The 26,620-nt window shown below is 38.9% G+C and overlaps 1 protein-coding gene across 3 annotated transcripts in view; it reads left to right on the top strand.

The window, feature by feature from the left end:
* The window catches only part of LOC126483640 (uncharacterized), an 83,302-nt gene extending 57,549 nt beyond the window's left edge, over positions 1 to 25,753 (top strand). For 2 of the 3 annotated variants that reach the window (XM_050106695.1, XM_050106696.1), the window contains 2 exons: positions 13,067 to 13,165; positions 22,459 to 25,753. In XM_050106695.1, the coding sequence (XP_049962652.1) occupies positions 13,067 to 13,165; positions 22,459 to 22,556 (197 nt within the window). In that variant the 3' untranslated portion in view covers positions 22,557 to 25,753. Of the gene's footprint in view, positions 1 to 9,042; positions 9,922 to 13,066; positions 13,166 to 22,458 lie in introns of those variants that run through there. The other variant, XM_050106697.1, reaches the window with a different exon arrangement.
* Positions 25,754 to 26,620: the final 867 nt, after the last annotated feature.

The raw sequence follows: 26,620 nt of genomic DNA, 5'->3' as shown, positions 1-26,620 counted from the left end.
TATTCCGTCCTTTCCTAGGTTGTTTATGCACACAGTTTATTTTTAGTGCATAACAACTGTTCTTAGCATAATCACTCTCATCTACATTGAGTCCATTGTGTTACCTTCTCATTACACACTTTTAATACTATTACTAGGCATCTGTTGTTTTTTTGTAATTATTTAAAGGTGTGTGATTCTTTTTTTTTTTTTTTTTTTTTTTTTTTTAATAGCTTTCTTTTCCTCTTTTAGTGTAGCTTGCCGGGTTATCACCCATCTAGCAAACAGATTTTACCATGTGCATGACAGCTTGACTTGGGCATATTGTTCAATAAATACTTCATTTAGTACTAGTATTATTTTTAACGGTCCGTCCCACCGGACTACAGTGTAGTTTCCGCGTAACTTGATTCGCGTACCACGTAATTAATATTCAAGAACGTGTGCCAAGTACACAGCCTTCAATTGAAGCATTAATGCATACAAAGCATAGGTTACACGGAACGGTTTTGTTTTTTATTGGATTCTGCTCCAGTGTCGTTCTCAGATCACTATTGGCAGTAAACATTACATCACATAATTATTTCGTACTACAAAGTCAATTTTTGGCTAGTATAGACTCTCTCTCAGGGTTCCTTGATTCTAACACAATTACATCTGCTACATATTTATATGAGATTTCATCATTAATTGTACTTACTTACTACAAAATGATTCAGGAAATTAATCCTTATTTTATCAACAAAAGATTATTCATTGCTTGAAGAGCATGTAGTCTTTTAATGACACTAACTGTCTGTAAACCAAGTCTTCCATTTGCATATTATTGCTCAGTTTAGTGATTCTACTTCCTCAAAATTGTAACTATACATAAATTCTTTCTTAAAACTAACATACTTATACTCTAAAACACAATTGAAATCTTCTTACCACTACTATTTACATCAGACATTTCACTGACTAAATAACTTTACATCTTTACGTGGATACAGTCCTTTGATTTTCCCCGTCTGGGGATGTGCTAACAAATAGCTACATTCGTGTGCCAACATCTTCCGAATCTCTTTAGCCACTACTTCCCTCCTCGACCAAGGGATGGAGTAAGTTGCGCGACAGTATGTTTTGTGGGGCATCACCTCTATGTGATAGTGGTACCCTTTGACTATTCCTGGTCGGTCAGTAAATACCATAGTATATTCCGATAGCAGCTGCGTCAACTGTTGCTTTTGGATATCGCTTAAACCTTCAGATTCCTGCACTTTGATTTGAAATGTCTCAACATTTGTTTCAAAATTTTGATCCTCTAAATTCGGGTAATAGAGGTCTGCTACATGTGAAAAATCATCAAGGTGTAGTACCCAGGGGTTCCTACATTTGATATTAATTCGATTACAACATGGCACAAGTACCTCCTTCGATTTCATCATAGACAACTCAATCCTCCTACCTTTATTAACTATGCTTAGTTTCCCCAAGGAGAGGTCGATCACTGCGTCCCTCTCACGGAGAAAATCTACTCCCATAATGCAGGCCACCTTTAGTCCTTTAACAATGAGGAACGAGCTCACTATGGCTTCGCCCTCCTTACAAATCTCTACCTGCACCTGGTATTTAACTAATTGGCTCTGTGCACTTATGGCTCCAGACACCTTACAATTATTAACCGGGAAAGTCGGTATGCTACGTCCTTTTCCCAGTGCTTTAAATAACTGTATACTCATTACACTGACTGAGGCACCTGTGTAGATGATTATATTCACTGCAACATCATTGATTTTCGCTTCTATTATGGCTTGCACATTTTCGTTATTATCTTTCTTACATTCGTGCGGCTCATTCAGTAGATCTTTATCCATACTGATACCGTCGTTGTATCGCAGCATACATATTCCAGGTATATTATTCTCATTCGTGTTGCTCTCACTCCACCCCTCGGCCAGCGATGGAGAGCATATCGAGGCCGATCCTAGTTTGTTGGGTTGCTTACTTGTGAGGTACTTGGACGGCTATTGTCCGTGACCTCCACTATGTGTACATTCTGATTTGTCGGCCGCCACGGCTGCGCAATAGGCGCGTTTTGCAGTGGTGGTCCATTGTTGTCATACCGGTCATTACCCTGTCGCTCTGGGCTTGTTCTCTGATTCTGATGCCAATTTCGATTACTGTCACTGTAATTGCTATGCCACTGACCTCGCGCATTTTTCCAACGGTTGGTCCCTGACATTCCGGATTCGTACCGGTCGTCAAATCGACGCTTTTTATTATAAGTTGGTTGCCCATACCCGTTCTGGCTTCTACCATTACTACCATTTTGCGAATGCTCTTGCCGCTTGTTACCACCCCCACCACTTCCATGGTTGTGGTTTTGTGCACTATTATTTCTGTCATGGTTACACCCTGATCCATTATTCCGCGAGTGATCGCACGCTGATTTTGCGTCTTCCTGGATCAAGTCTATTGAATCTAGAACAGACAGGAAATGTTCCATGTCGCTTTCTGGTACGTGTATTAATTTCTCTTTGATATGAATGGGTAAATGTGATTTTAGTAGTCTTATTATGTCTCTTGGTGATATAGGCTCGTCCCAGTAGCGCGTTTTGTTTATATACTTTTCAAAATACCGTCTCAAATTCCCAAGACGGGGTGAGTACGGTTCGGGATTATATACTTCTTTTCTTAGCCGCTCTTGTATACAAGGCGACCAGTATTTCGACAGAAACTCCCTTTCGAACTGTTCATATGTCATGCAGCTGTCTGCTACTTCCGTAGCCCACAACGCTGCATCACCCTGAATGTATGACATTACGTATTGAATTTTCTGTGCTTCATTCCACACACTAGGCAAGATATTTTTAAAGCTTTTTATGAATACTACTGGGTGTACTGACTTCCGTTCAGTAGTAAACGTTTGAAACTGCCTATTTTTGATTAAACTTTCTTCAACTATTATTTTTGAACTATATGAATTTGCTCCTGGGACATATGCTGTCTGCTCCGAACCGAAGCTACAGCTCTTCGCATTATCGACTACAGATTCACCATTGTTGTGTCGCGTATAAGTTTGTGCGTTGCCAAAAACATTGGCTGTTGGCGACATAGTTTCATGTTCAAGATGTTTGCTACTTTGTGTTAAACCCTTTTCCAAGTCAGATATCCGTTTGTTAATATTCACTTGCCACTGCGGAATATCCTCACTGAGTATTTGTTTGATAGTTTGCACGTCGTTCTGTACCTGACTATTTACTGCGGTACTGAACGATTCGGAATTTCTATCTGCTATGGCTGCTTGTACTTTAGAATTCATATTTTTGTCAATCTCACTCTCCTTCACTTCTAGCCATGAGTTGAATTCGGTTTCAATTTTAGTCGCTTGTTCGTTCCACTTCTGCTCTACAAGCTGTGTGGAATCTACCTCTAGCTTTTCTAACCGGTTGGCTAAGACACCTATCTCATATACCATGTTAGTGTTTGCTACTTGCAGGTTGTTGACCTGTACAGTCAACTCCTGCACGGCCTTAGGTATCGACTCATAATTCTGTTTCATACAGGCAATCTCCTTTTTCATATGTTCTAACGCTTGCACAAGTTGCTGGTCCCGCTCAGCTTGCTGGCGATCTCGCTCCGCTTGCTGGGCAAGAAACTTTTCCTCTAACTGGCGATCTCGCTCCGCTTGCTGGCGATCTCGCTCGGCTTGCTGTTGCGCAAATTTTGCCTGGTAATCCAGCACGTGCTCTAATATCGCCTGAAGTGAATATCCACCAGGCAGATTACCACTCTCTGGTTCCTGCTTTTCTGGAGGTGGTGTAATTTCTTTATCTACCTCTCCTTGAGCACTGGTGGGCGGTGGCATCACTTCCTGTGCCCCTGCCCCCACATTTTCGCATGGTATATCCTCAAAAAGAGTACTTGTACTGCTTAAGGTACCCGGTTCTACATTTCCTGCACTAACTAATTGCTGTTCCTCAGTATCCATATTGCTCGGACGTTGACTACGCAACTTAACCATATTCCTAAATTGCTTACTCAAACACAAAATCTGACAGTTTTGCCACTTGCACACAAAATACGTTAATTTATCTACACTACACTGCCCACTAAAAATTACTATCTACCATCAACTTTGTCCTGTCATAACACTAACATCAAACTACGCACAATATGCACACCACTAGCGATATGAGATCACTTCACTGGAGCTCAGCTTCTACAAACAGGACAACTACACTGTAGTCTCACCTTTAGTTTATCTGATCTCGGGGTTCGGCTGCCCCCGGATTACGTAGTCGTTACAGTTTCTCAGTGCTATCAGGATCGTCTTCTCTGACTCGCTTGCAGTAGTACGTTTTTTCATGAAAGAGTGGTTGCACATTCATTAATACATTGCATTAATCATGATACACATACATACATCTATCACTAAATACATATATATATACATATATAACAATAGACACTGAAAGGAAAATACATAAAATTTTTTGTGGCCACTGCAAATTCGGGCCCCGCGTTTTTGGGCGACAGTTTCGCGTTTTTTAATATCGCATATACGAAAAGAGTCGCGAAATATCTGTTAATAATGCCGTGCTTTGAATTTCTTTATCATCATTACCTTTTAACAAAGCAAAATATATATATTGAGATCTTATTGTTCTGTATCTGGCCTACAATTAAAGGAACGTTTTTTCGTGACTGTAACTCATTCTAAAAATCAACATATCTTCCCTACTTTATAGTTATTGAAAATTGAAATTACTTGGTTATGAACACGGATGTTACAGTTCGTATGATCGTTCAACAACAAAATTTTGCAGTGGATTTTGTTTCTCGGTAAAACACCATTCAATACCACGACTAGCACAAGAACATGAGACTCTTATTAAAAAAAATACGTTTTCACTATAAAGTTTGCCAGACCAGAACGGAGCACCGCAAGATTCCTATTAGATTTTGACGGTACATTAACTTATTTGTACTGTGAGTTATATACTATCAGCAGCCCGCGTCAACCTGCAACACATCATAAAATCTGTTGATCTGCACTGCAAGTCTGGAAGCTAAAAGAAATAATATTATTTTACTGTTACTTTACCGCTCCCTTGCGGTATGATAGACTATATTGGAAGTCGTTTGAATACACCGCGGCAGCGGCTCTTTCGTTCGCCACGCAGCTCAGCACCACAGATAATATTTATATAACTGAAAAATGTCTCAACAGGATGGGATAATAGGCAAGCAAGCTTTAACAATTAATAATGCAAGTTTTCATTTACATAACTCTATTAAAACATTTAAATATTTCAATTTTTACACACCTTTATGAATTCACACGTAATGGCGTACATCTCTTAGTCTCGACAAAAGAATGCTACACTAGCGTTCGCTACTACGACACAGGATATCTTACTCGTTCGACTCCCAGATGAAGAAGACAAAGAAATTGCTATTCGTCACGTATTATATACTAGTTACTTATTTTAATCTTTGTTCGACATTTATCGTCTGTGGCGGTTTCATTACTCGCCGACGCAGATATTCTCAAAAATAAATAATAAAAAAAAAATACATAATTTTATACAATAACACAATATGATACATATAATTTTCTCGTTACTACATAATATGTTGTTTTTGTTTCTAAGGGTCCAGGCCGTCTAGTAAGAAACAAAAACAACATATTGTTTCTTACTAGACGGCCTGGACCCTTGCACTCATTGTTGGAGAGTGTTTGCTTTCAAAAATTTCATGCCACTGGAATGTGAAATGCGATTCATCTGAAAAGGCTTCCTGCGGCCTCTCAGTGGACATGCAGTTGTGGTATTGATGTGCACCCATTCTTTGTCGCCAGTGAACAGCAGTCAGTATGGGTGCATGAACCAGGTACCTGCTGTGGAGACCCATTCACGGCAACGATTGCAGAATGGTAGTTGAGGTGACATTGTTGGTAACCCCTTGTTGTATCTAAGCAGTCCGTCGCTCTACAGTTGTATGTCTATTCATCCATAAACATCACTGCAGCTGTCATTTACCCTTGTCATCTATGGCCCTCGGTGCACCACAGTTGCCTAAGCGATGATATTGGATAGCATCATTTTGCCGTGCATGATATGCTTTCACCACGATGGCATGCAAACAGTTTATAAACTTAAAAGTTTTGGAAAAACTTCCATCCTTTGCCCGAAGCCAATGCTCATGTTCATGTTCTTCTAGATGTCAGATAAATCGCTTCTTTTCTGCTTTATGATGACTGCACTGTTTTCCGTATCCAGAACAATTGGGTAGTAAAGTTGCTGTGGTTTAATAGCATGTGCGTAATTCCAAGTGGTAAATGATGAAATCATTGCAACAGATCATACTGAAATCTTCTCATGATTGAACTCCCTTTCATCTATTTCTCATTCTTTGATTTGTCATTGATTAACCCAAGCATTTCATATAAGTAACACAACCACTTAAGTTTTTGCCTGAGTTTGTCGCTGTTTTGATTATGTTGTCAGTTGGTTCATTACATAAGATGCCACAACACGCTAGAATCCGTGAAAGGTTGTGTTTTATAATTACTTGCAAATGTATAGCAACTTCTTCAATGTCTATAATTATATTTGATAATTTTTCTCCTCTCTCAATTGAATTTTTGAGGCACTTCTGTAAGTTTAGATAATTAGTTAGAATTATTATAATGCTCCATGTAAAAGATCTGTCATAATTTTATAGCAATCAGGGTGGTTAACCTCTGGTGGATGGTGGAATGGTGTAGTTGGAGGTCAGAATGCTGCTATTCTACAATGCAGGTTGGGTAGCAGTGAGGCAGTGAGTGGATGCCTATTAATGTCCAATGTAGCATCAATGAAACAGCATTGATAAACCACACATTTATTATTCAGTACTACAAAAATAGTCATGCTGATGTCCAGACAGACCAATGCCCTCCAGTTGCTAGCGATATACAGCCGACAGGCAAGGCACTGTGGCCCACAGACAGCTCATTGATGTCATGCAGGTGAGGAAAGGATGATGCCAATGGCAAGTCAAGGCTACTGACGCCAGCAAGTCAGTGTTCTAATGTGGCAGCTCCACTGCCTCTAAGCAAACAAGTAACTGCAGATGAGGTGCAGTGGGGCGCACAGGATCACGAAGTGGACTTGGTGCAGGACGGCTCACCATAGCAATGTCTGCCCAGAGCAGAGGAATGCTGCCAAGAGTTTGCCTGCTCAAGGTATGGCAAATGAGCAACTGTATGGCACAGGGCAAGATCCAGCCCGAAGTGGCCCACCGGTTACAGCACAATAAGCCCACAGCACAGCAGGGCTGCAGCTAGTATTTTTGTACTCGCGAACCAACATAGGTCGCTCCTTGGGGCAGGTGGCCAGCAGACTGTGATATCTTTCACTAACAATGATGGGTATTTATGTGGCCCAGGATCTTCCTTGTTGGTACAGCATCAGTTTTTATCATGTAAGCTACAAGACGTCCGTGTGTCTTGGACATGAGGTAATAGGGCCACTGCTGCTGCAATGGCTGTGCCTTCTAGCTGTGTTGTTGATATTTCCACTCTGGCTGCTCCTTGAGATGTAGCAACCGCTTGGTAGCGCAGTCCTTGTTGTATCAGCAGCAGTCTCCAGCTACTACAGCCTGAGCTGCACCTGTCTGACACTGTTGGCAGTCAGTTGACCACAGCTCAGCCATGCAGTGGAGTTTATGGAGATCACTAAAGCTGCGTAACACTAGGATTGTGGGATGAAACAAAAGAGTAAAATATGTTATTGTAATCCCAGTCTACAGACAGAATGTTTGTTGCCTTCTATGTGAACTTCGCAAACAGGAAGGTAAATTTGTTAATTTCACTTGAATGTCTGTAAAAAGTTTTCATGAAATATTTTAAAAAATTGGAGACAACAAAGAGGGATGTAGACACAGCAATGCAGATATGTTTAGGAAATGAAGAGAAACTGCTAATTATTTTAAAGTAAGCTTTATTACAGAATAATTTTAATAATATTACAATTGTAAAACATTACTTTACTTAGTAATATCAACTTCATGATTCATCGAAACATCTGAGTACTGGTGAGGCAACACTATTGTCAGTACTGCCATCATCAGTTGTTTCTGGTGGGTACTCTGTTGAAGTATCATTTTGTGGAGAAGAAATAGAAGAAGAAGAAGAAGAACCAGATAGCATGGGATAGCTTTGCTGATGATAGTCTGTTGGATCAGAAGGTAATGGTGTAGCTAGAGGATAGTATTGTGTGGAATATCCACATGGTGGTTGTGAAGAATGAAAAACATACTGTGGGTAGCATTTGTGGGAGGAAGTGTTTGGTTAACTAGGTTGTGATTGAGATGCTTCAATAATACTTAAGATATATTGTTTTACAGACAGTTTCAGACGCCAGAATATTTTCACTGACCAAAGCTAAGAAAAGAACTTGGCTTCATTTGTTGTGTGTGTGTGTGTGTGTGTGTGTGTGTGTGTGTGTGTGTGTGTGTGTGTGTGTGTGTCATTTCAGTTAGTTTTGTGCCTACTTTTTGTTTTGTTTTACTTTTATTACTCAACAGCCTGGTACGGTCCACTTGAAACTATTTTCAGGTGAACCCTGAATCTCGGCAGTTGTAAGGTGGTATGCTACTGTGTGTATGCAAAGATGTGGTGGTATTATTTACAAACAATACTAGACTGAAATACAGATATTGCATCTGTCTCATAGCTGCAGAACCACTTTTACCAGTTGGTCTCCATTTTTGTCGGCTGTAGAAATCTTTCATGTTACGCCATTTCTTCTGTAACGGACATATCTGTAATAATGAAATATTATTTGAACTACCAATAAAGTTTCTTCTTTGTCAGTTGAAGCTATGTGTAATGATATGTTGGAGGAGTTTCTGCACACCATATGTGGTAGAAATTGTTGGGACGTACACATAATTTTTCAAAAATAGTAGGAATAATTGTGCTTGTAAGATAATTGTAACAAAATGTTACAAGAAATTTTGTTCGAGAAAGGTTGCCTGAAATGTAACCTGTTTTATGAATCTGTGGACTAATTAGTAATTTCTCCCTTTCAGATATCTAGCGACTGGAAATTCATATGTTGATTAACATCGTGCTTTTCCACTTGGAGTCGCAACTATCAGAAAAACTGTCAGAAGGGTATGTTCATCATCTGGATTATCTTGAAAAAGGAATATATGTCAGAGCTGACAAAAAATGGCTGGCAGCAAATAGCAAAAGAATTTGAAATTAAGACTAGTTTACGAAACTGTCTTAATGCCATTGGTGGAAAGCATGCGTAACTGATGAAAACGGCAAACAGTGCATCAGCGTTCTTTAACTGTTGTATTAATGCCTGTTCACGATGCAGACTATAAATTTGTTGCTATAAATGTGGGATTGTGTGTGGTAAAAGTGCTGACTCAATAATATTTCAACAATCAGTGTTCTATAAGTGAATACTGTCTAATAACATGGACATTCCAGATGACAAATACATTTCAGACATCAACAAAACCCCAGTGCCTTGCATATTTGTTGCTGATGACACCTTTCCACAGTCACACAGAACTGTGTATCCATATCTTGGTCTAAGACTTGATGTGAAAAACAAAGTACTTGTCATTCTTGAGCAAGATGTTTCATAGAGTGCACATTCATGATATGGCAAATAAGAGTAGCAGGCCTTTCACAGGCACCTAAATATAGACATGGATTTTGCTATAGGTGTCATGAAGGAATATTGCATTCTGCACGACTATGTACAGAACAGAGGTGGTGTGCAATTTCTACGTACATTGAACAAATTGTGTAGATGAGGATATTCCATAATGAATACACAGACATAAATCCAATTCACACTACAGAAATGTATTGGCCCATTACTTGTTGTATGAAGATGCTCTGCAATGGCAGTTGGATTACATTCACTGAATTAAATGTACGTGTTTTGTTAATTAAATATGAATAAAGGTAAAAGAACTTAACAGTGTTTTTTGTTCCTTAGTCTATAGATCAAAAGTCACAAAGTAGGCCTCTCCCTAATTTTTATAATAAATTTCACTGTATCCAAGTTCGTTATGGCTGAAAGGTCCTTTTCAGAAATGTAGCTACTAACAAATAATCAAATGCAAAACATACACACTGCTGGAAGTGCATCAACAGCTGGCCACACATTGGCAGTCTAGCATGCACACTGCCCCGTGCAAATGCACACAGCTTTGGCCTCAGCAGGCTCACTGACCGAAGACTGAACATGTGACAAAATACTGCGGCTGCCCAAAGTTGACTGTGTGCATGTTGTACAGCCACTTTCCATGTAAACTTGGTCACATCTGATCAGTCGCAAAGCTGGCCCTGACCGTGGCTGCATTGGTGTACAACCACCCTGAAGATCAAGTTGAGTTCTAGGATTATGTCTGCAAAATTTCTGTATTGGGTAATATTATCAAACACTATGTTAGGGGTGTCGACAGAAGGGATCTGACAGTTGCAGTGGGTTTGATTTGGTTGCATTGCGCGTTTAGCGAAACTATTGACATGATGTGGTTTTGTATACATCTCAGTGCAAAGCCTCACTCACAGTTGTGTATACAGTTGTTTTCACCTGCAGTCATTTGCGCTTCAGTGGAAATCTGGCAACAGCTCTTGCAGTTGTCGGGGATCTTTGTTCATTGATTGTACTGTAGTACCTTGGATAAAATGTTTTCAGTTTTCAAGCCATGTCAGTTGAGATAATTCTCATGATTTCAACAGTTGTCACCATCACTGTCCTCAGGAATTAGAACTGATTGCTGGATGGGCAAAATACTCGTCTTAAACATGCAAAGCAACATCATCCACAGCATTCCAGAGATGGTCCAGATTAATTTGGTGTACCTGTGGAACAAACTGGATGCTCGTGCATTGTGTGTAAGACACCTTACCTGTCCAGTCAGTTAAAAGCTTTAATACCTGATGACAGTGATGGCGACAACTGTCAAAGACTCGAGAACTAATATCTTGGTTGACATGGTTTGAAAACAGAGAACATTTCATCCAGTTATGCCACTGCGAAAAACTATGAGGAAACGCTAGCACCTATTCTTATTAACTAGAAATCTGGAGGTATTTTGATCAGATTTAGAATTGTATTATATACGCCACTGTTCCACTATTCGAATGATTTCATAATCAGTAGCATTCTTCCAGTTGTTGTGTAGCAGTTACATTGTTCAATGTGTCTGAGATATGTTTATATTTTTCATGTGCCTGCTTTTGGGAGACTGTGGCTCTTTCCATATATTGACATTAAGCAATTGTGAATATAATCACAGTAAGAGATGTTTGAGCAGAGCTTTGTAACAAATGTTTTACAATTGTTCTGTGTTGGTATTCAAGTGAGCCAAAGCAGAACCCATGCTGATGATATGTGTGAATAAATAGAAGACAGGAGTATGCTCATTTGTATTATGAACCACATTTTTCTCTTTAGTTTTTAATAGTCTATAAAGAAAAATGCAGATGGAAACAATAAACAGAAAATAGAAATAGTAACAGCTTAATTGTAGCTGATCAAAGAGTGGCAGACGAAAGCTAATAGCACCAAGTTCCTATTTCTTTTTTAGTTTAAGTACATACCAGATGAGGTGGCACAGTGGTTAGCACACTATACCTGCATTTGAGAGGACCATGATTCAAATCGTGACCCAGCTGTCCAAATTTAGGTTTTCTATGATTCCCCTTAATTGCTTAAGGCAAACAGCACTGTCAGTGGGACATTAATCATGAATCTTCCTTCCTCCCTCCCTCCCTCCCTCCCTTCGCTCCCTCCCTCCCACCCACCCACCTTCTGTCCTTTCTTCACACCTCGTGTGCAACCAAACAGGCTCCTAACTCTTCAAACTCTCCCTCTGCAAACTATAATTTTCTCTTATTGATACATAACTGGACACTTCCTGTCTGTTTTGTTCCATATATTTTTAGTTTCTGTGTGGGGATGTAAATATAGTTCTTTAATACAAAATAAAGCACTTCCAGTTATGGAAACTAAGATGTTAAAGAATTCACAGAAAATATGCTGTTATTGTAAGAAGCATTTATCATTTACTTGAATTTCCACTTTCTGTAAATTTCTATGGGATGGTTCTGTTTGTCACATTTCTTGGCTGAAATTACTAATGGTATTGTGGTCTGTTCCATTCTCTCTAGATGGTGTTGGTTACTGTAGTTAGGACAATGTTAAACAGAAAATAATATTGCTTTCTCAACTATGTATTTGTAGCATTATTTTTCTTATAGCTGTTGCTGCTGTTTCTTTATTCACTAACTTTCTTGTTCACTTAATTTCAGAATTTGGTGCTTATTTCTTCTCTTTTCTTTGTGTGTTTGTTTGTTTGTGTGTGTGTGTGTGTGTGTGTGTGTGTGTGTGTGTGTGTGTGTGTGTTTGTTTGTTGATAGGACATTATGCTGGACTCAGCAAGGTGCCATTCTCATTATCTACAGTGGAAGTTGCGTCCAAGCACAGCATTGTGGCATTTTGCTTTCTGTTGTTTGGCTGTGGAATATGCACATCATTATCAATGTTCTATTAATTTTGCATGAAAACATAATCTTTACACATTTGGGATAAAATTAAAATTTCAATTACTGCTGAGGTGTTACTCATTTCTATAAAACATGGTGACAGTCTTTCTCTATTTGTTTCTTGTCTTAATGAGCCTTTGCATATTTTGTGTTGCAGATGAATTTGTAACTGCTGATATTATCTGCCCACTGTATATATTAATTTGTTTTATTGATCAGTTATATGTGTATATATTTGAAACATGTTTTCATAGTGATATTTTTCAGTTTCGGTATTTATACTGATTTGTAGCAACAGGACTGATTTATGGATATTAAATTTTCAGGAATCCATTTTAACTGATGCACACTCAGGCGCTGAATTGTAGCTTAAAATACTCAGTTGTGACGTTATTCTGATACCTGTGTGATATTTGTTATGTCATTCTTAATAGAGAGTAGACAAACAATTTTAGCCAGTCACTTTTTAAAAGTGGCATGGCATGTTCATTCAGATGTAACAGAATACATTTTAATCTGAAAGTTGAATTTCAGAGCAATCAGTGACATTACCTGACAATAATATAGTAATTGGAGGAGATCATGAGCTGGAGGTAGAAGAAAATAACAACAATGCCAAAGAAGAACGTGACGGTAAGTTAATACATAAACACTGGATTCTTTATTTTATTTTCTCTTAGTAAACATCTTGCAGTATAACTGTTATAAGCGAAACATAACTATAAAATATTTTATTTACAGTTATGTCATTTAAATGTTTCATTGTTCCAAAGCTATTATGACAAGTTACATAACATTCAAAGAAAATGTGCAAAGATAAAGGATCAATACTAAAATCCGAAGTGTCAAAAATTAGATCATCAGTATTTGGGACAGTAGTAGGGTAGCTAAAATCGAACAATTCACTAGGACTGTCTCACAAAAACACATATCTGATGATGAAATTGTGTTAGTGTTTTTTAAGTAGTTACTTTGTCAAAGGAAAGGTACCAACAAGAAAGATGAATGTGTAAAGGAAGGATATGTAGTGGCTAGAATAACTTTTCCAGAGGTCGTAAAACATTTTTGTTGCTGTCGTGGACTGTGCATCATTACCTCTTCTCCCCTGGGTTACATGAACTATGGTGGGTTGGCTTGCATGACTCAGTGATACCAACAGCAGTACAGCAGGTGAAACAACACGGAGGTCCCACTAAGACAGAGTTACTGAAGAACAGAAATGTTTTCTGCACTTCCAGGGACAACAGTTGGCCTCGTAATAGCAGCCACATTATAGCTACTGAGGATATGCAGCTTTACTTTATTATTTACTGATGATGGCACCCTCTTCAGTAAAACATGCTGGAGATAAAGTAGTCTCCAATTCAGTCTCTGGTTAGGAACTACTCAGGAGATGTTATGATCAAAAAAATACATCTGGCATTCTTCAGGTTGGCTTGTGTAATATTAGATCCTGTATTTGTGTAGGTATTTTAGAAAAGGTGAAATGAGTATTGGGTAGGTTTAAGTTACATGTAGTGGGAATTAGTGATGTGAGGTGGCAGGTAGAACACACCTTCTGGTCAGATGAGTACAGGCTTATGTACTCAGTATCAAATAGTGGTAGGACAGGAGTAAGACTAATAACAAATAAGAAATGTGAGTGAACTACTATGTACGAGATAATGAACATATGGTATTATCATAGTCAAGATAGACGCAAAGCCATGACTCACCTCTGTAGTAAAAGTGTATAAGCCAGCTAGCTCCACAAATGAAGATATTAAGAAAAAAAATTGTAATGATATTAAAGATTATATTTAGATTAAGGGAAATGAAAATGTAATTGTGTTGAGCAACTAGAATTCAGTAGCAGGAAAAGACAGAAGGAAAAATAGTGAGACAACATGAGCTGGTGGAAAGTAATGAAAGAGGAAGTTGTATGCTCGAATTTTGCTCAGAGCACAATTTAATCATTGCAAACACTTGGTATACAAATCGAGGAAGGAGGGCACTTTAAGTAGAAGAGACTGGGTATGCATCACAAGATTTCAGATAGGTTACATAATGGAGAAACAGATTTTGAAACCAGATTTTAAACTGCAAAATATTTCCAGGAGCATATTAAACTTGAATGGTAATTTACTGGTTATGAACTGCAGATTAAAACTGAAGAAGTTGAGAGAACCAGAGATTGTTGAGAGTTTTAAAAGGGGCTGTAGGCAGTGATTGACTGAAGCTAGGAAACTGAATACAATGAGTAGCTTTGAGAAATGTAGCAGTGAAAGCAGCAGGTTTTCAAGTATGCAAAAACATGAGGCCAGATAGCAGTCCGTGAGCAACAAATAGAATACTAAAGGTAATTGATGGAAAAAGAACATAAGCTTATAGTAGATGAAGCTGGAAAAATGAAGTACAGACATCTAAAGATGAGACTGACAGCAAGTGCAAAATGGCAAATCAGACATGACTGGAGGACAAAAGCAAAGCAATAGAAGCATACATGACTATGAAAATAATGGACATAGGCAAATAAGGTAAATATAGGAAAATTAGAGAGAGATCAGAGAAAAGGGAAGCATCATACTAATATTTAGAGCTTAGTGGCAAATAAAGGAAGGCTGATAGGTGGAAGTAATATCAATGAATGAATGTAGATGGAAGTAAAATATAGAAGTTTTATATACAGGAAACCAACTTGGCAGATGTGAGACCATGAAAGCCATCATCCTGGATAGCTGAACACGTTAACTTGCTGCTCTTGGGACTTTGGGGGGGGGGGGGGGGGGGGGGGAGTGAGTGAGCTTGACCTGGATTGAATCCACCTCATGGCTTAATGATGAGGGCTGGTGAGCTGGCTAGGATGGATGCGGTTTCACACATCTCACTAGGTGAATAGTGGGCTGGTACCCACATCCTGCCTCAGATACACATTATGCAAACATTTGGAAAACATTCTCGTATTTAGACATTGGATCAAGTCTAGTCACAGACGGATACTAACACTAAACACCGTCCAACAGGCCTTGGAAGACCCAACAATACTGACCAACTGCCTCAGCATGTAGGCATCACTGGATGCAGATACAGAGGGGCATGTGGTCAACACATCGCTCTCCCAACTGTTGTCAGTTTTCCTGACTGGAGGCGCTACTTCTCAGTCGAGTAGCTCTTCAATTTGCCTCACAAGGGGTGAGTGCACCCCGCATGTCAACAGTGCTCAGCGGACCAGACAGTCTTCCATCTAAGTCCTAGCAAAGCCTGACAGTGCTTAACTTCAGTGTTACCACTGTGGCAAGGCTGTTGGCTGGGGGAATACAAAATCCGTCCTTGGGGATAGGGTGAATAAGAGACTGATGAATGATGACCTTAGATGTTTAGACTCCTGAAACCCATAATCAGCACCAGCAGCACTGAAAGGGTTAGTTGGAACAAGACAGCTGGAATAAATGTCATCCCTCAGAATTATTGAGATCCTTAAGAGAACCATCTGTAACAAAATCCATTCTGCATGGTAAAGAAGATACACGAGACAGGTGAAACATCCTCATACTTCAAGAAGTAATAATTCCAAATCCAAAGAAGTTACTTACTAACGAGTCTGAATATCTTCATCTACAAATATACATAATACATACATACTCTGCAGGCAACTGTATGGTGCATGGTGTAGGGTATGTTGCACTGCTACTTGTTGTTCCCTCTTCTGTTCCACTTGCAAATAGAGCTATGGAAAAACAGCTTTCTGTATGCCTCCATACGAGCTCTAATTTGTGTTATCTTGTGTTTGTGGTCCTCATGTGAAATGTATGTTGGTGGCAGTAGAATCATTTGCAGTCACAAATTACATTTCTCTAAATTTCCTCAAAGGTGCGTTGCGAAAAGAATATTGTCTCCCGTCAGGGTTTCTTATTTAACCATCTCCATAATACTTGTGTTGACTGAACCTACCGGTAACAAATCTAGGAGTAAGCTTCTGAATTGCTTCAATGTCTTCCATTAATCGGACCAGCTGGGGATACCAGACACTCAGCAGTATTCATGAATGGAGCCATAGTGCTATACGCATGATCTCTTCTATAGATGAACTATGTTTTCTAGAATTCTCCCAATAAACCAAAATCGACCATCCGCCTTGCCAAATACTGACATGTGCTTGTTCCATTTTGTATCACTTTGCAGCATTACACAGAGATATTTAATTGAGCAAGCAGCATTCCACTAATGCTGTATTTGAAAGTTATGGGATTGTTTTTCCTATCCATTTGCATTAACTTACATTTTCCTATATTTAGACTGACCTGTGATTCATCACGCCAAATAGAAATTCTGTCTGTCCTCCTGTATCCTCCTACAGTCACTCAACAAAACTTTCCCATACAGTACAATGTCATCAGCCACAGTTGCAGATTGTTGTTCACACCATCCATCAGATCATGAATGTATACAGAGAACAAGAGCAGTCTTATTGCCTCCCTGGGGCACTCATGACAATATCCTTGTCTCTGATGAACACTCACCATCCAGGACAACAATGACATAGATTATTGTTGGACAGATGGAAGGATGAAACTGATCTCAGCAGAGATCAGTTTGAATTTGTTGAGAAATATTGGAACACAAATCAGTAGTGCCCCTACAGCTTAGAACATTGACTGAAGGAAGCAAACCTATCCTTATAGTTTTTATAAATTTAGAGAACCCTTTTGACAATGTTGACTAGAACATGTTCTTTGAAATTCTGAAGGTAATAGAAATAAAATATAGCGTGTGGAAGCTTGTCTACAATTTGTACAAAAACCAGACTGCAGTTACGTGAGTCGAAGGACATGAAAGGAAAGCAGCTATTGAGAAGACAGTAAAACAGGGTTGTAGACATAACTCCAACATTGTTCATTATGCACACAGATCAAGCAGTAAAGGAAACCAAGAAGAAATTTGGGAAGTTAATTGAAGAAGAGGAAGAAATAAAAAGTTTGTGGTTTGCCGATGACATTGTAATTTCGTTAGAGGCAGCAAAAGACTGTGAAGATCAGTTCAGCAGAAGGCATAATGTGTTGAAAAGAGGTTATAAGATGAATATCAAGAAAAGTAAAGGAAAGGAAAAAAGATACCAGATGTAATAGATGCATTTTGCTATTCAGAGAGAAAAACACCTGCATTGATCGACTTTTTCTGAAAAAGAGAAATTAGTTGACATTGTATGTAAATTAAATGTTAGGAAGTTTCTGGAAGGCATTTGTCTGGGGTGTAGCTTTGTACGGAAGTGAAAGATGCATGTATAAACAGTACAGACGAATAGAAAATAGATGCTTTTGAAAACTGCTGTTACTGAAGAATGCTGTACTTTATCAATTGTCTAGATCAGATAATTAGTGATGAGGTACTGAATTCAGTCAGGGAGAAATGCAATTTTCAGCAGAATTTGACTAAAAGATAAATTAGTTGATAGGTCACATTTTGAGGCATGATGTAATAGTTGGTTTGGTAATGAGATGAAGTCTGGGGGTAAAGATTGTAGATAGACACCAAGACTTGACTAAAAGTAAGCAGTCTCAAGTACATATAGGTTGCAGTAGTTATGCATAGGTAAAGAGACTTAGCAGGATAGACTAGCAGTTAGAACTACAGTATTCAGATTGAAGACGGCCACAACAGCAGCAATAGTCCATATGAAGGTGAGTGCGGATGAGTGTGGGAGACAGCTAGTACAGTTTATATATTGACTGCACTCATAAGCACCCAACTGATCAATAAGTGTTACAGTAAATTTTACCATGGTCTTGAGGGTTATTGTTTCATAGTTGCTGTAACTTCTTACTATTGCTTTTGGGGAATGTCTGGTATTAAATACCGGGTTTCCTTCGTGAAAAGGAATTTTTTCATCAAATATTAATTGATGTGCTTAACAATTCTAGTTGTGAACGGCGCAAAACATGGTTTGTAACTGACATTGCACTGTACCATTTTTGATCTCTGATGCCATTTGTAAAATATTTCGAAGCTTTCTTCCAAAAAATTGTGTTGTTCCAATAATTTACAGAACTAAACTTCAATTGTATAGTTTCTTGGTCATCAGGTAGCAGCAGGCTGACCCATCCAAGATTCCAGGTCAAAGGGGATTCAGCAGAATAGAATCGTTGCCCCTCCCTGTCAATTACTATCATGTATTTGGGATCCTGACCAAATAAAGTGCCCGAAGGGGGCTTACAACTCTGTTGAAAGTATGTGCTAGACTACAGCAGGACCCCAGCCTTTGCAGCGTAACTTTCTTTCTGTGCTGCAAGCTTATACTTTCACTATCCTCTTCCTTCCACCTCTCCGTCAGATGGTTTTCTTGGTGCAGATTGTGCTTAGACCATGTTTATGATTTTGAACTGGTGTTTCCACTTTCAGCATTTTCTACAGTTTTTTGTTAAATAAAACAATCGAAAATCCAGGATGGAATATAACAATATTGTGAGGAGGATTGTTGCTACTCACCATATAATGGAAATGCAGTCACAAATACGCATGACAAAAAGTCACAAAATGAGCTTTTGGCCAAGAAGGCCTTTGTCAAAAATACACACACACACACACACACACACACACACACACACAGAGCTCCTTTCGCCAGGGTCATTCCACTGCTCATAATCTATTTTACCTGGAGTCTGCCATCCTAACAGCTTTCATCCAATGTCAACATTTACCAGCAGTCTTTTTTGACCTGCAAAAGGCTTGTGCCACGACAGCATCACTAACTTCATGAGCGGGGTCTCTGGGGTCTGTCTCAGTTTTTATCCAGAATTTCTTGTCTCCTCATATTTTCCGGGTTCAAAGTGGTGCCTCCCACAGTTCTCCCCATGTTAAAGAGAGTGGGGACCACAGGGCTCTATACCGAGTGTCCCTTTCTTTCTAGTAACCACCAATGACCTAGTAGCAGCTGTGGACTCCTTAGTATCACCTTCCTTGTACGCTGACAACTTTTGCCTCTACTATTGCTCCTCTAGTGTGGGTGCCACAGAACTTCGATTGCAAGGTGCCATACGAAAGAGGCAGGCATGGCCCCTCACCAATGGTTGTCAGTTTTCAGCCACCGAGACTCACATCTGTCGACATTGTACTGTTCATCCAAAACCAGAACTTTACCCCCATGCCAAGTACTCAATATGGTGGATACTTACTGCTTTTTCAGATTGCTCTTTGACATTTGGTTGTTGTGGCTTTCCATTTTTGCCAGCTTAAGCAAAAGTGCTGGCTGCACCTTTATACATTTCACTGCCTTGGTAGCACTAGCTGGGATTCATATTCCACTACCCATATGCAGCTTTACAAAGCTCATCTTGACTATGGGATTTTGGCATATGGTTTGGCATTACCCTCAGCTTTGTGGGAACTGGAGCCGATACATCACTGTGCCACTGTGGGGTTCGACTTGTGACAGGATCCTTTTCAAATAGCCCTGTGAACAGATTTCTCATGGAGGCTGGTGTCCCTCCATTGCGGATCAGGTGTCAAGAACAGCTTGTCAGTTATCCTACACATGTTCACATCTCCTCTATGCGACTGAACTAACGTCTCCTCATTTCAAACACAAAGTCAATCCCTTGCAACAGCGTATCAGATCGGGAATTACGATCACAGTCCGCGTCCGGTCCTTCCTCTCTGAACTTCAGTATTTTCCTCTACCACCTCGCCTCTGTGCTGCTCACAAACACCTCTGTGGTGCATCACTCAGTCACACCTTCGCCTTGACTTATCACGTCGTTTGAAAGACTCTGTTCATCACGAGGCCCCTTGTTGTCAGTTTTTCTCTATCGTTGTTGCATCCTGGGATTCAGAAGTAGTCTATACTGATGGCTTGCTGGTTGCTGGTCCTGTTGGCTTCACGTATACTATGCAGGACTTGCTGAACTGCACTCCTTGCCAGATGGCTGTAGTGTTTTCACTGTGGAGTTGGTAGCCATCTCGTTCTCCTGAGCATACCTGTTCTGCAGTGGTGGTTCCTTTCTTATCTGCAGTGACTCCTTGAACAGTTTGCTAACTCTCTACCAGTGTTGCCCTCGCCATCCCTTGATCATGGCTATCCAGGATTCTCTGTGTCCTTTGAACAACATGGACACTCAGTGACCTTCGTCTGCACCCTGGGCCACATTGGAATCTAGGGAATGAACTCGCTGGTTGCCCCGCCAAATTGGCTGCCAGTAAACTGACTCTTGAGATTGATATTCTGTAAACAGACCCCCAAGTGGTATTATGCCATCAAGTTTTAGGGATCTGGAATACAGAATGGTGCACTCTAACTTCATCAAAATAGCTACAGGTGACAAAGGAAACTAAGAGTCTGTGGAGGTCCTCCATGCAGGCCTCTCACAAGGGCCCTACTGTCCTTTGCCAGCTCCACATCAGCCATACTTTGCTGACTTGTGGTTATCTCCTCCATCGTGAGGACCCACCCCACTATTGTTGTGGTTCCTATTTCACAGTGGTCCACATTTCGCTGAACTGTCCCAACCTAGCCACCCTGCGGCAGACTCTTAAATCTCCCTCACTCGCTACCCACGTTGTTAGGAGACGATGCCTCAGCGACTGACTTAGTTTTACATTTTATTCATGAAGGGGGCTTTTATTGCTCACTTTAAGGGAAGGCCACTTAACCTTACTGGGCCTGTGGGGTCTTATCACACTGTTGCCTCCTCTACCCAGATTGGACTGTGGCTGTCTGGACTTAATGGAGTATCCTGGCCTTCACCTTGCTTGCTCTTTTACTCATCCTCCCCCCTCTCATGTACTCTGTTTGACTTGTTAATCTTTTATCTATTTGTGTTTCTCTTGCCATAACTGTGTTGCTAGTCCTTCCTCAGCAATTTCTGAGTGGAGACTTCTGGTAAGTGGGGGAAGTATGCCCCCCATTGCACTCTTCTTTTGGGGGGCTTCCAGGTGCTCCCCAAACGGGATACCTTGCATGCCTTTCTTCCTCTGCCTCCCTTTCTTCTTTTTTGTCCCCTATCTAGTCTTCATTGACCTTTGGTAACCGGGTATTTTCTTCCCCTGGGTTTTGTGTGGTAGGCTCTCTCTGATGTACAGTCATGTAGACCTCTCTCTACGAGGAAATGGGACTTATGACATAGTAATTTAATTCCTTTAATCATCCAGCCAACAAATTAAAGTTGCAGAGGGCCAGTTCATAAGTTACGTGAGTTCTGTAGGGTAATTAAAAAAAAATAGACAACCATAATGAAAGTAGCAACAATTTATGCAGGGAACCGAAACTAGAGAGAAGTGTAAACAAAATGAGAAACTTCAGAATATAAATTAAAAAAAGGGGGGGAGAGGTTGCCATAAAGCTGTGTAATGGAAAGAAGGTTAGCATTAGGAGATGGTAATGTAAACTGAAGCTAGGCAGATATCTGGAATGAAAAAATACTGGAGAGAAATTGTTGCTCTATATTAAATATTTTTATATTTTATTTTCCATACACTACATGTATTCCACTTGAAGACATTATCTCCACTTCCATTTTTACGGAGCAAACTGTAACGTGTTATCTAGTGTATTTTGTTAGTTTCTTTCCAGATAAGTCTATGGATCAGTATTATCTTTGTTTGTTGCTGCTGAGGAGTTAACAACAAAAACCTCATATCTGATAAATTATCTGTAAAATCCTGAAACGTGCTTGCATAAGTATAGATGAAGTGGCCAGGCATAAGTATAGATGAAGTGGCCAGTTCTGAAAAATAAATAAGTGCAGCCACAGAATGTCTCCTTCACTACCATGTGCCTTATAGACTTTATTGCATTTACGTAAATCAGTGGCAAAAAGTGAAAATTTGTAGATTCAGCTTTTGTCAGTTTATAGTTTTTCTTAGAAAAAGAGCTAGAGTTAACCATCCCAGTCAGTAACTGTTTCCCTAATTCTTTGTTACCTTTGGTTTGAAACAATTTTTTTCAATAATTTTAGAAGGGGATGCACAGGCAGACCTGAATGCAGAGACAAATCAGGTACTGGAACCAGAGCAGCGTATGGAAGTTGAAGAAGAGGAGGCAGCTCCTGCTTGAACCAGATCTCTGCAGCTGAAAGTGGAAACAGTGCCATGTAAGAAGAGGAGATATGGCATCACAAAAGACTGTTTTGAACATCTTGTTGGCGTTCAAAAGACTTAGACATGATTGGAAGAACTTCTTGTTGCATTTCAGGGTCACAAGTATTTACTACATGTTACTGTTATCCTTTGAAGAAGAATGAAGTATTTAAAAAAAATATTCAAGGCATGCCATTGTAACAGGAGAACATTGTTCTACATCTTTCAACAAATTTAAAAGTGTGTGTGTGTGTGTGTGTGTGTGTGTGTGTGTGTGTGTGTGTGTGTGTGTGTGTGTGCGTGCGTGCGTGCACGCGCGCGCGCTTGAACTTTCATATGTGTGCATGTGCATGTGTGAGCTTTCATGTATGATTGTGTGCATTCACATGCACATGCACTCGCATGTGCACCCATCTGGGCCTGTGTGCATGCAACAGTATGTCGTCAAATTTCTGTGTAAAAAAAATATATAAGTATTGTTTCTCAGATACATTGGTGTATTGAGTATCCACTGGAAAAGCAGTCTAATTTGTCACAATGTAGGCAGCAGAAAATCTGCAGATTTATTTTTGATATATAAATGTATGTATGTATTTATGTGCTTCTGCTTGTCTGTTCTCATATATCTGTATTTGTTTCATAGGGTCTGCAAAAGTTATTATGTAATAGTGACTTACATTCTTGCATCATTACTGGGAATTGTTAGTTTCAATGTCTTTTGACTACTTATAAGCACCAGTGTGGTATCCACACTGAATGTGTAAGGGGAGGGACTCGATAATAGAATTGGATGAATGAATTGGTGCACTGGTCCCTGGTTATCTTTATCTGTGATATTCCAGCAGTTTCCTGGAATGAATGTTGCTGTATTACTAGTTATTGATAATTTAGATTTCCCCACCTCAGGTTAAGTGCTAGCCAATGGTTTGTGCACTATGTCTCTTAATCCTGTGTAGAAAATGTGGCTGGTTCAGTGTGTTATCAAGTGCTGTTGAAATACTGACAGTTTTCTGATCATGGCAACTAAAATTCAGGCAGACTTGCATAGGGTGGTGCATATCAGGACATTGTGTGTGTATAGTGGTAGGGAAATGTACAGTTTGAGATGAGATATTAGTGCATCTGCTAATTCATTTCTAAAGAATGTGGACATACAAGCTAGAAATTATACAGATGTACTTATGCTGACATTAGTTGGAATCTAGTTCTTCCTATGTTGGGTCATGTGACACTGCTATTATCCCTTTCATTGTCAATCTTAACTCCAGCTCAAATGTTACACCATACTTTCAGACTTTCTGTTTTACTGGTGGTAATATTTGTATCGGGTAATTCATCTGCCTTAAAAATCCAAATATTGTTTACTTATGCATCTGTTGCATGCTTTCATTTGGGTATAAGATTATGAATGGCATGGTGTATCATTCACAAAGTTGGCATATTTCATGCTACCTTCAAAGTAGTCATAATTATTGAATTAAATGAATGAATAAGAAATAGAAATGTGACAGATATGCCAGTTCCATCAGACTTTTAGGTGAATTAATTCGAACATTAGTCATTTTTATTTAATGGATCATTTATCACTTAAGAGTATAAGAGATGTGATGTGCCACTGTGAAAACAGTAAAGGCCAGCTTTCCATAATTAGTACCACTAAATACACTCTCTATTTATGTGCCACACCATTAGATGGAAATAACTACATAAAATGAAAATATACTTTTGCAGTGCACAGAATTCAGTGTTACAAACTGAATGTTGTTGTTGGCACCTGCAGCAAATCTTTACAGAAAATACTAAATTAATTTACATGTCACCATTATCAAAGGGCTACATAGATTGAAACTTTATAATAGCTTCCAGGTTTTGTTTCTGGTTAACTGTTAAGTCATAAGCAGCTTTTCTGTAGAATTTGGTGGAAGTATACCTGCATTATTTTATTCTTAACACATTGTGCTCTGTTTATGATAAATGGCTTATCTTTTGCCTCTTTCATGAGTGGAACATTCATGGAAATTCTCTTACTTTAAATCGATAGTTACATATTGTTTACAGGTATTGTAAATTTCTGCTAAATAGGTACTGCTTGGAAGTTCTCTCCCTTCTTTAAATATTATTATTATGTTAAAATAATGAGGAAAAAGTTCTGTGTGTTGTGGTATGTGTCACATGACTTTTATGGACGTCCTTTACTCTTCCTTGAGAACCATGCATTTGTAAATCTGTTTATTTATCTGCACTGAATAGTAGAAGGTCCCATGCCCCAACCACTGAGCAAGTGACCTCTAAGATGATCGGCATTTGATGATAAGTATGAACTGATTGTGCTATTAAATATCATTTTACGAGCTCCCTTTTCCATCATTGCAAATTTACTATTCATGGATACTAAGTAATTGTATAGTTCTACTGGTATGATATTCCTACTTTTAGACGAGTATGCTATCTAGACAGTATACTATATTGGTACCATGAATACTTATCTCTAATGACTCATCTTATCCCTTAGTACTCAAACCCTAGTATTTGTCCAGTCACTCGAGATGGTCATAGAGTAAGAACAGTATTCAAGCCACATACTTGGTGCTTCAATTACTGTGTTACAAGATTTACATGAAAATTATCATGTGGATTTGGGATCTTTTATGTCCTGTCTGAGAATGCAGTGTGAGAATGTTTTCTATTGATTTGTATAAAACTTTGAATGTAATGGTTAATTTTGAACTATTGGTACTGTTACAGTGTGTTTAAAAATTATTTCTTGATGTGTGTGGGTAGTGTTTTTTGTGCTGTTAAAAAAATGATAATGCACAATTAACTGTGAAAATGAATTGGTCAATGTAAGAACCAAGTGTACTTGTGAAAAGCTCACTTATACTTGCAAATAAGCAAAAAATTTGTTTAATTTTGATTCAACATACACTTTATTCATAGTCATGTAATACTGAAAGTGTGTACCAACTTTTCTCAAGTTACACATGAGAATACAAGCTTTGACTTGTCATTTTAGTTTACTAACATGTAACCCCAAGAATGCAGATAGTGATGTACAAATGACACATTTTTCTTAATCTGTCTGGTATTGTCATAAACAATGAACTGAGATACGAGGAAACTTGACACACTACAGTTGAGATTCTCAATAAAAATTGAATTCCTTTTGTAGATACATATCAGTGGTACCAGGTGAGAATATACAAGGTTTCTGGAGACATAGCAAACCTCTGAGGAAGGATGGTATATGAATTAATCTAGCCTCGCCCAAGGCCAAATTTGTGTAATAAGCAAGTTAATGTTGATAACATACACTGAAACCTATCAGTTAGATTGTATATTTATTTAAAACTGTCTTAGTATCTGATTTATTCATTGAATTTTCTTTCCAAGTTATGAGGTGTGCCATCTAGAACATCCGTTTTAAAGTATTGTATCCAAACATGCATGATGAGCTGCCAGACTGTTAATGCAACACACAATTGAAAGCAAAGCTAATTATAGAACAAATTATTCTTCTTTGACTTTAGAACACAACTAATATCTATTAGTTCATTGTATATGCAGCATATTTAAAAACATAATGACAGAGTTTTGTTTGATAATCAACAACCTCCTTTTTATTTATTTATTTTTGTAAAAAAAATCTTGCTGTTGTATAAAAACTTACAAACGCTCACAGAATTTCAATAACACCAGATGTTCTGTTTCACCAGCAATGTCATTAACTGTGCAGAATTATTAGGGCAGCATGAGTGGTGTAGATTCACAGTATTGTCACCTATCCATTTCAATTTGCAACTTAGTGCATTTTATCCCAGTTAAAGGGTGTGTTGCAAATACTAAAAATGATTAAGCACAAGTAGTAAAACAGAAATGTTTACTTAACTGGTGCTTTTATGTAGCCTACAGTGGTTCACTGTAGCCAGATGTTGCGTGTGCTCTACTATTCTTCTGGATCCTATAATATTTTATTTTTACGTAATGTATGGGCTTGAAAATTCAGGTTTAACTCATTGGATTACTGGTTTTCTGTAAATTTTT

This window comes from Schistocerca serialis, chromosome 6 (assembly GCF_023864345.2).
Source record: "Schistocerca serialis cubense isolate TAMUIC-IGC-003099 chromosome 6, iqSchSeri2.2, whole genome shotgun sequence".
NCBI classification, from domain to species: Eukaryota; Metazoa; Arthropoda; class Insecta; order Orthoptera; family Acrididae; genus Schistocerca; species Schistocerca serialis.
The sequence above is the reverse complement of the archived record's forward strand: the minus strand, read 5'-3'. Positions and strand labels throughout refer to the sequence as shown.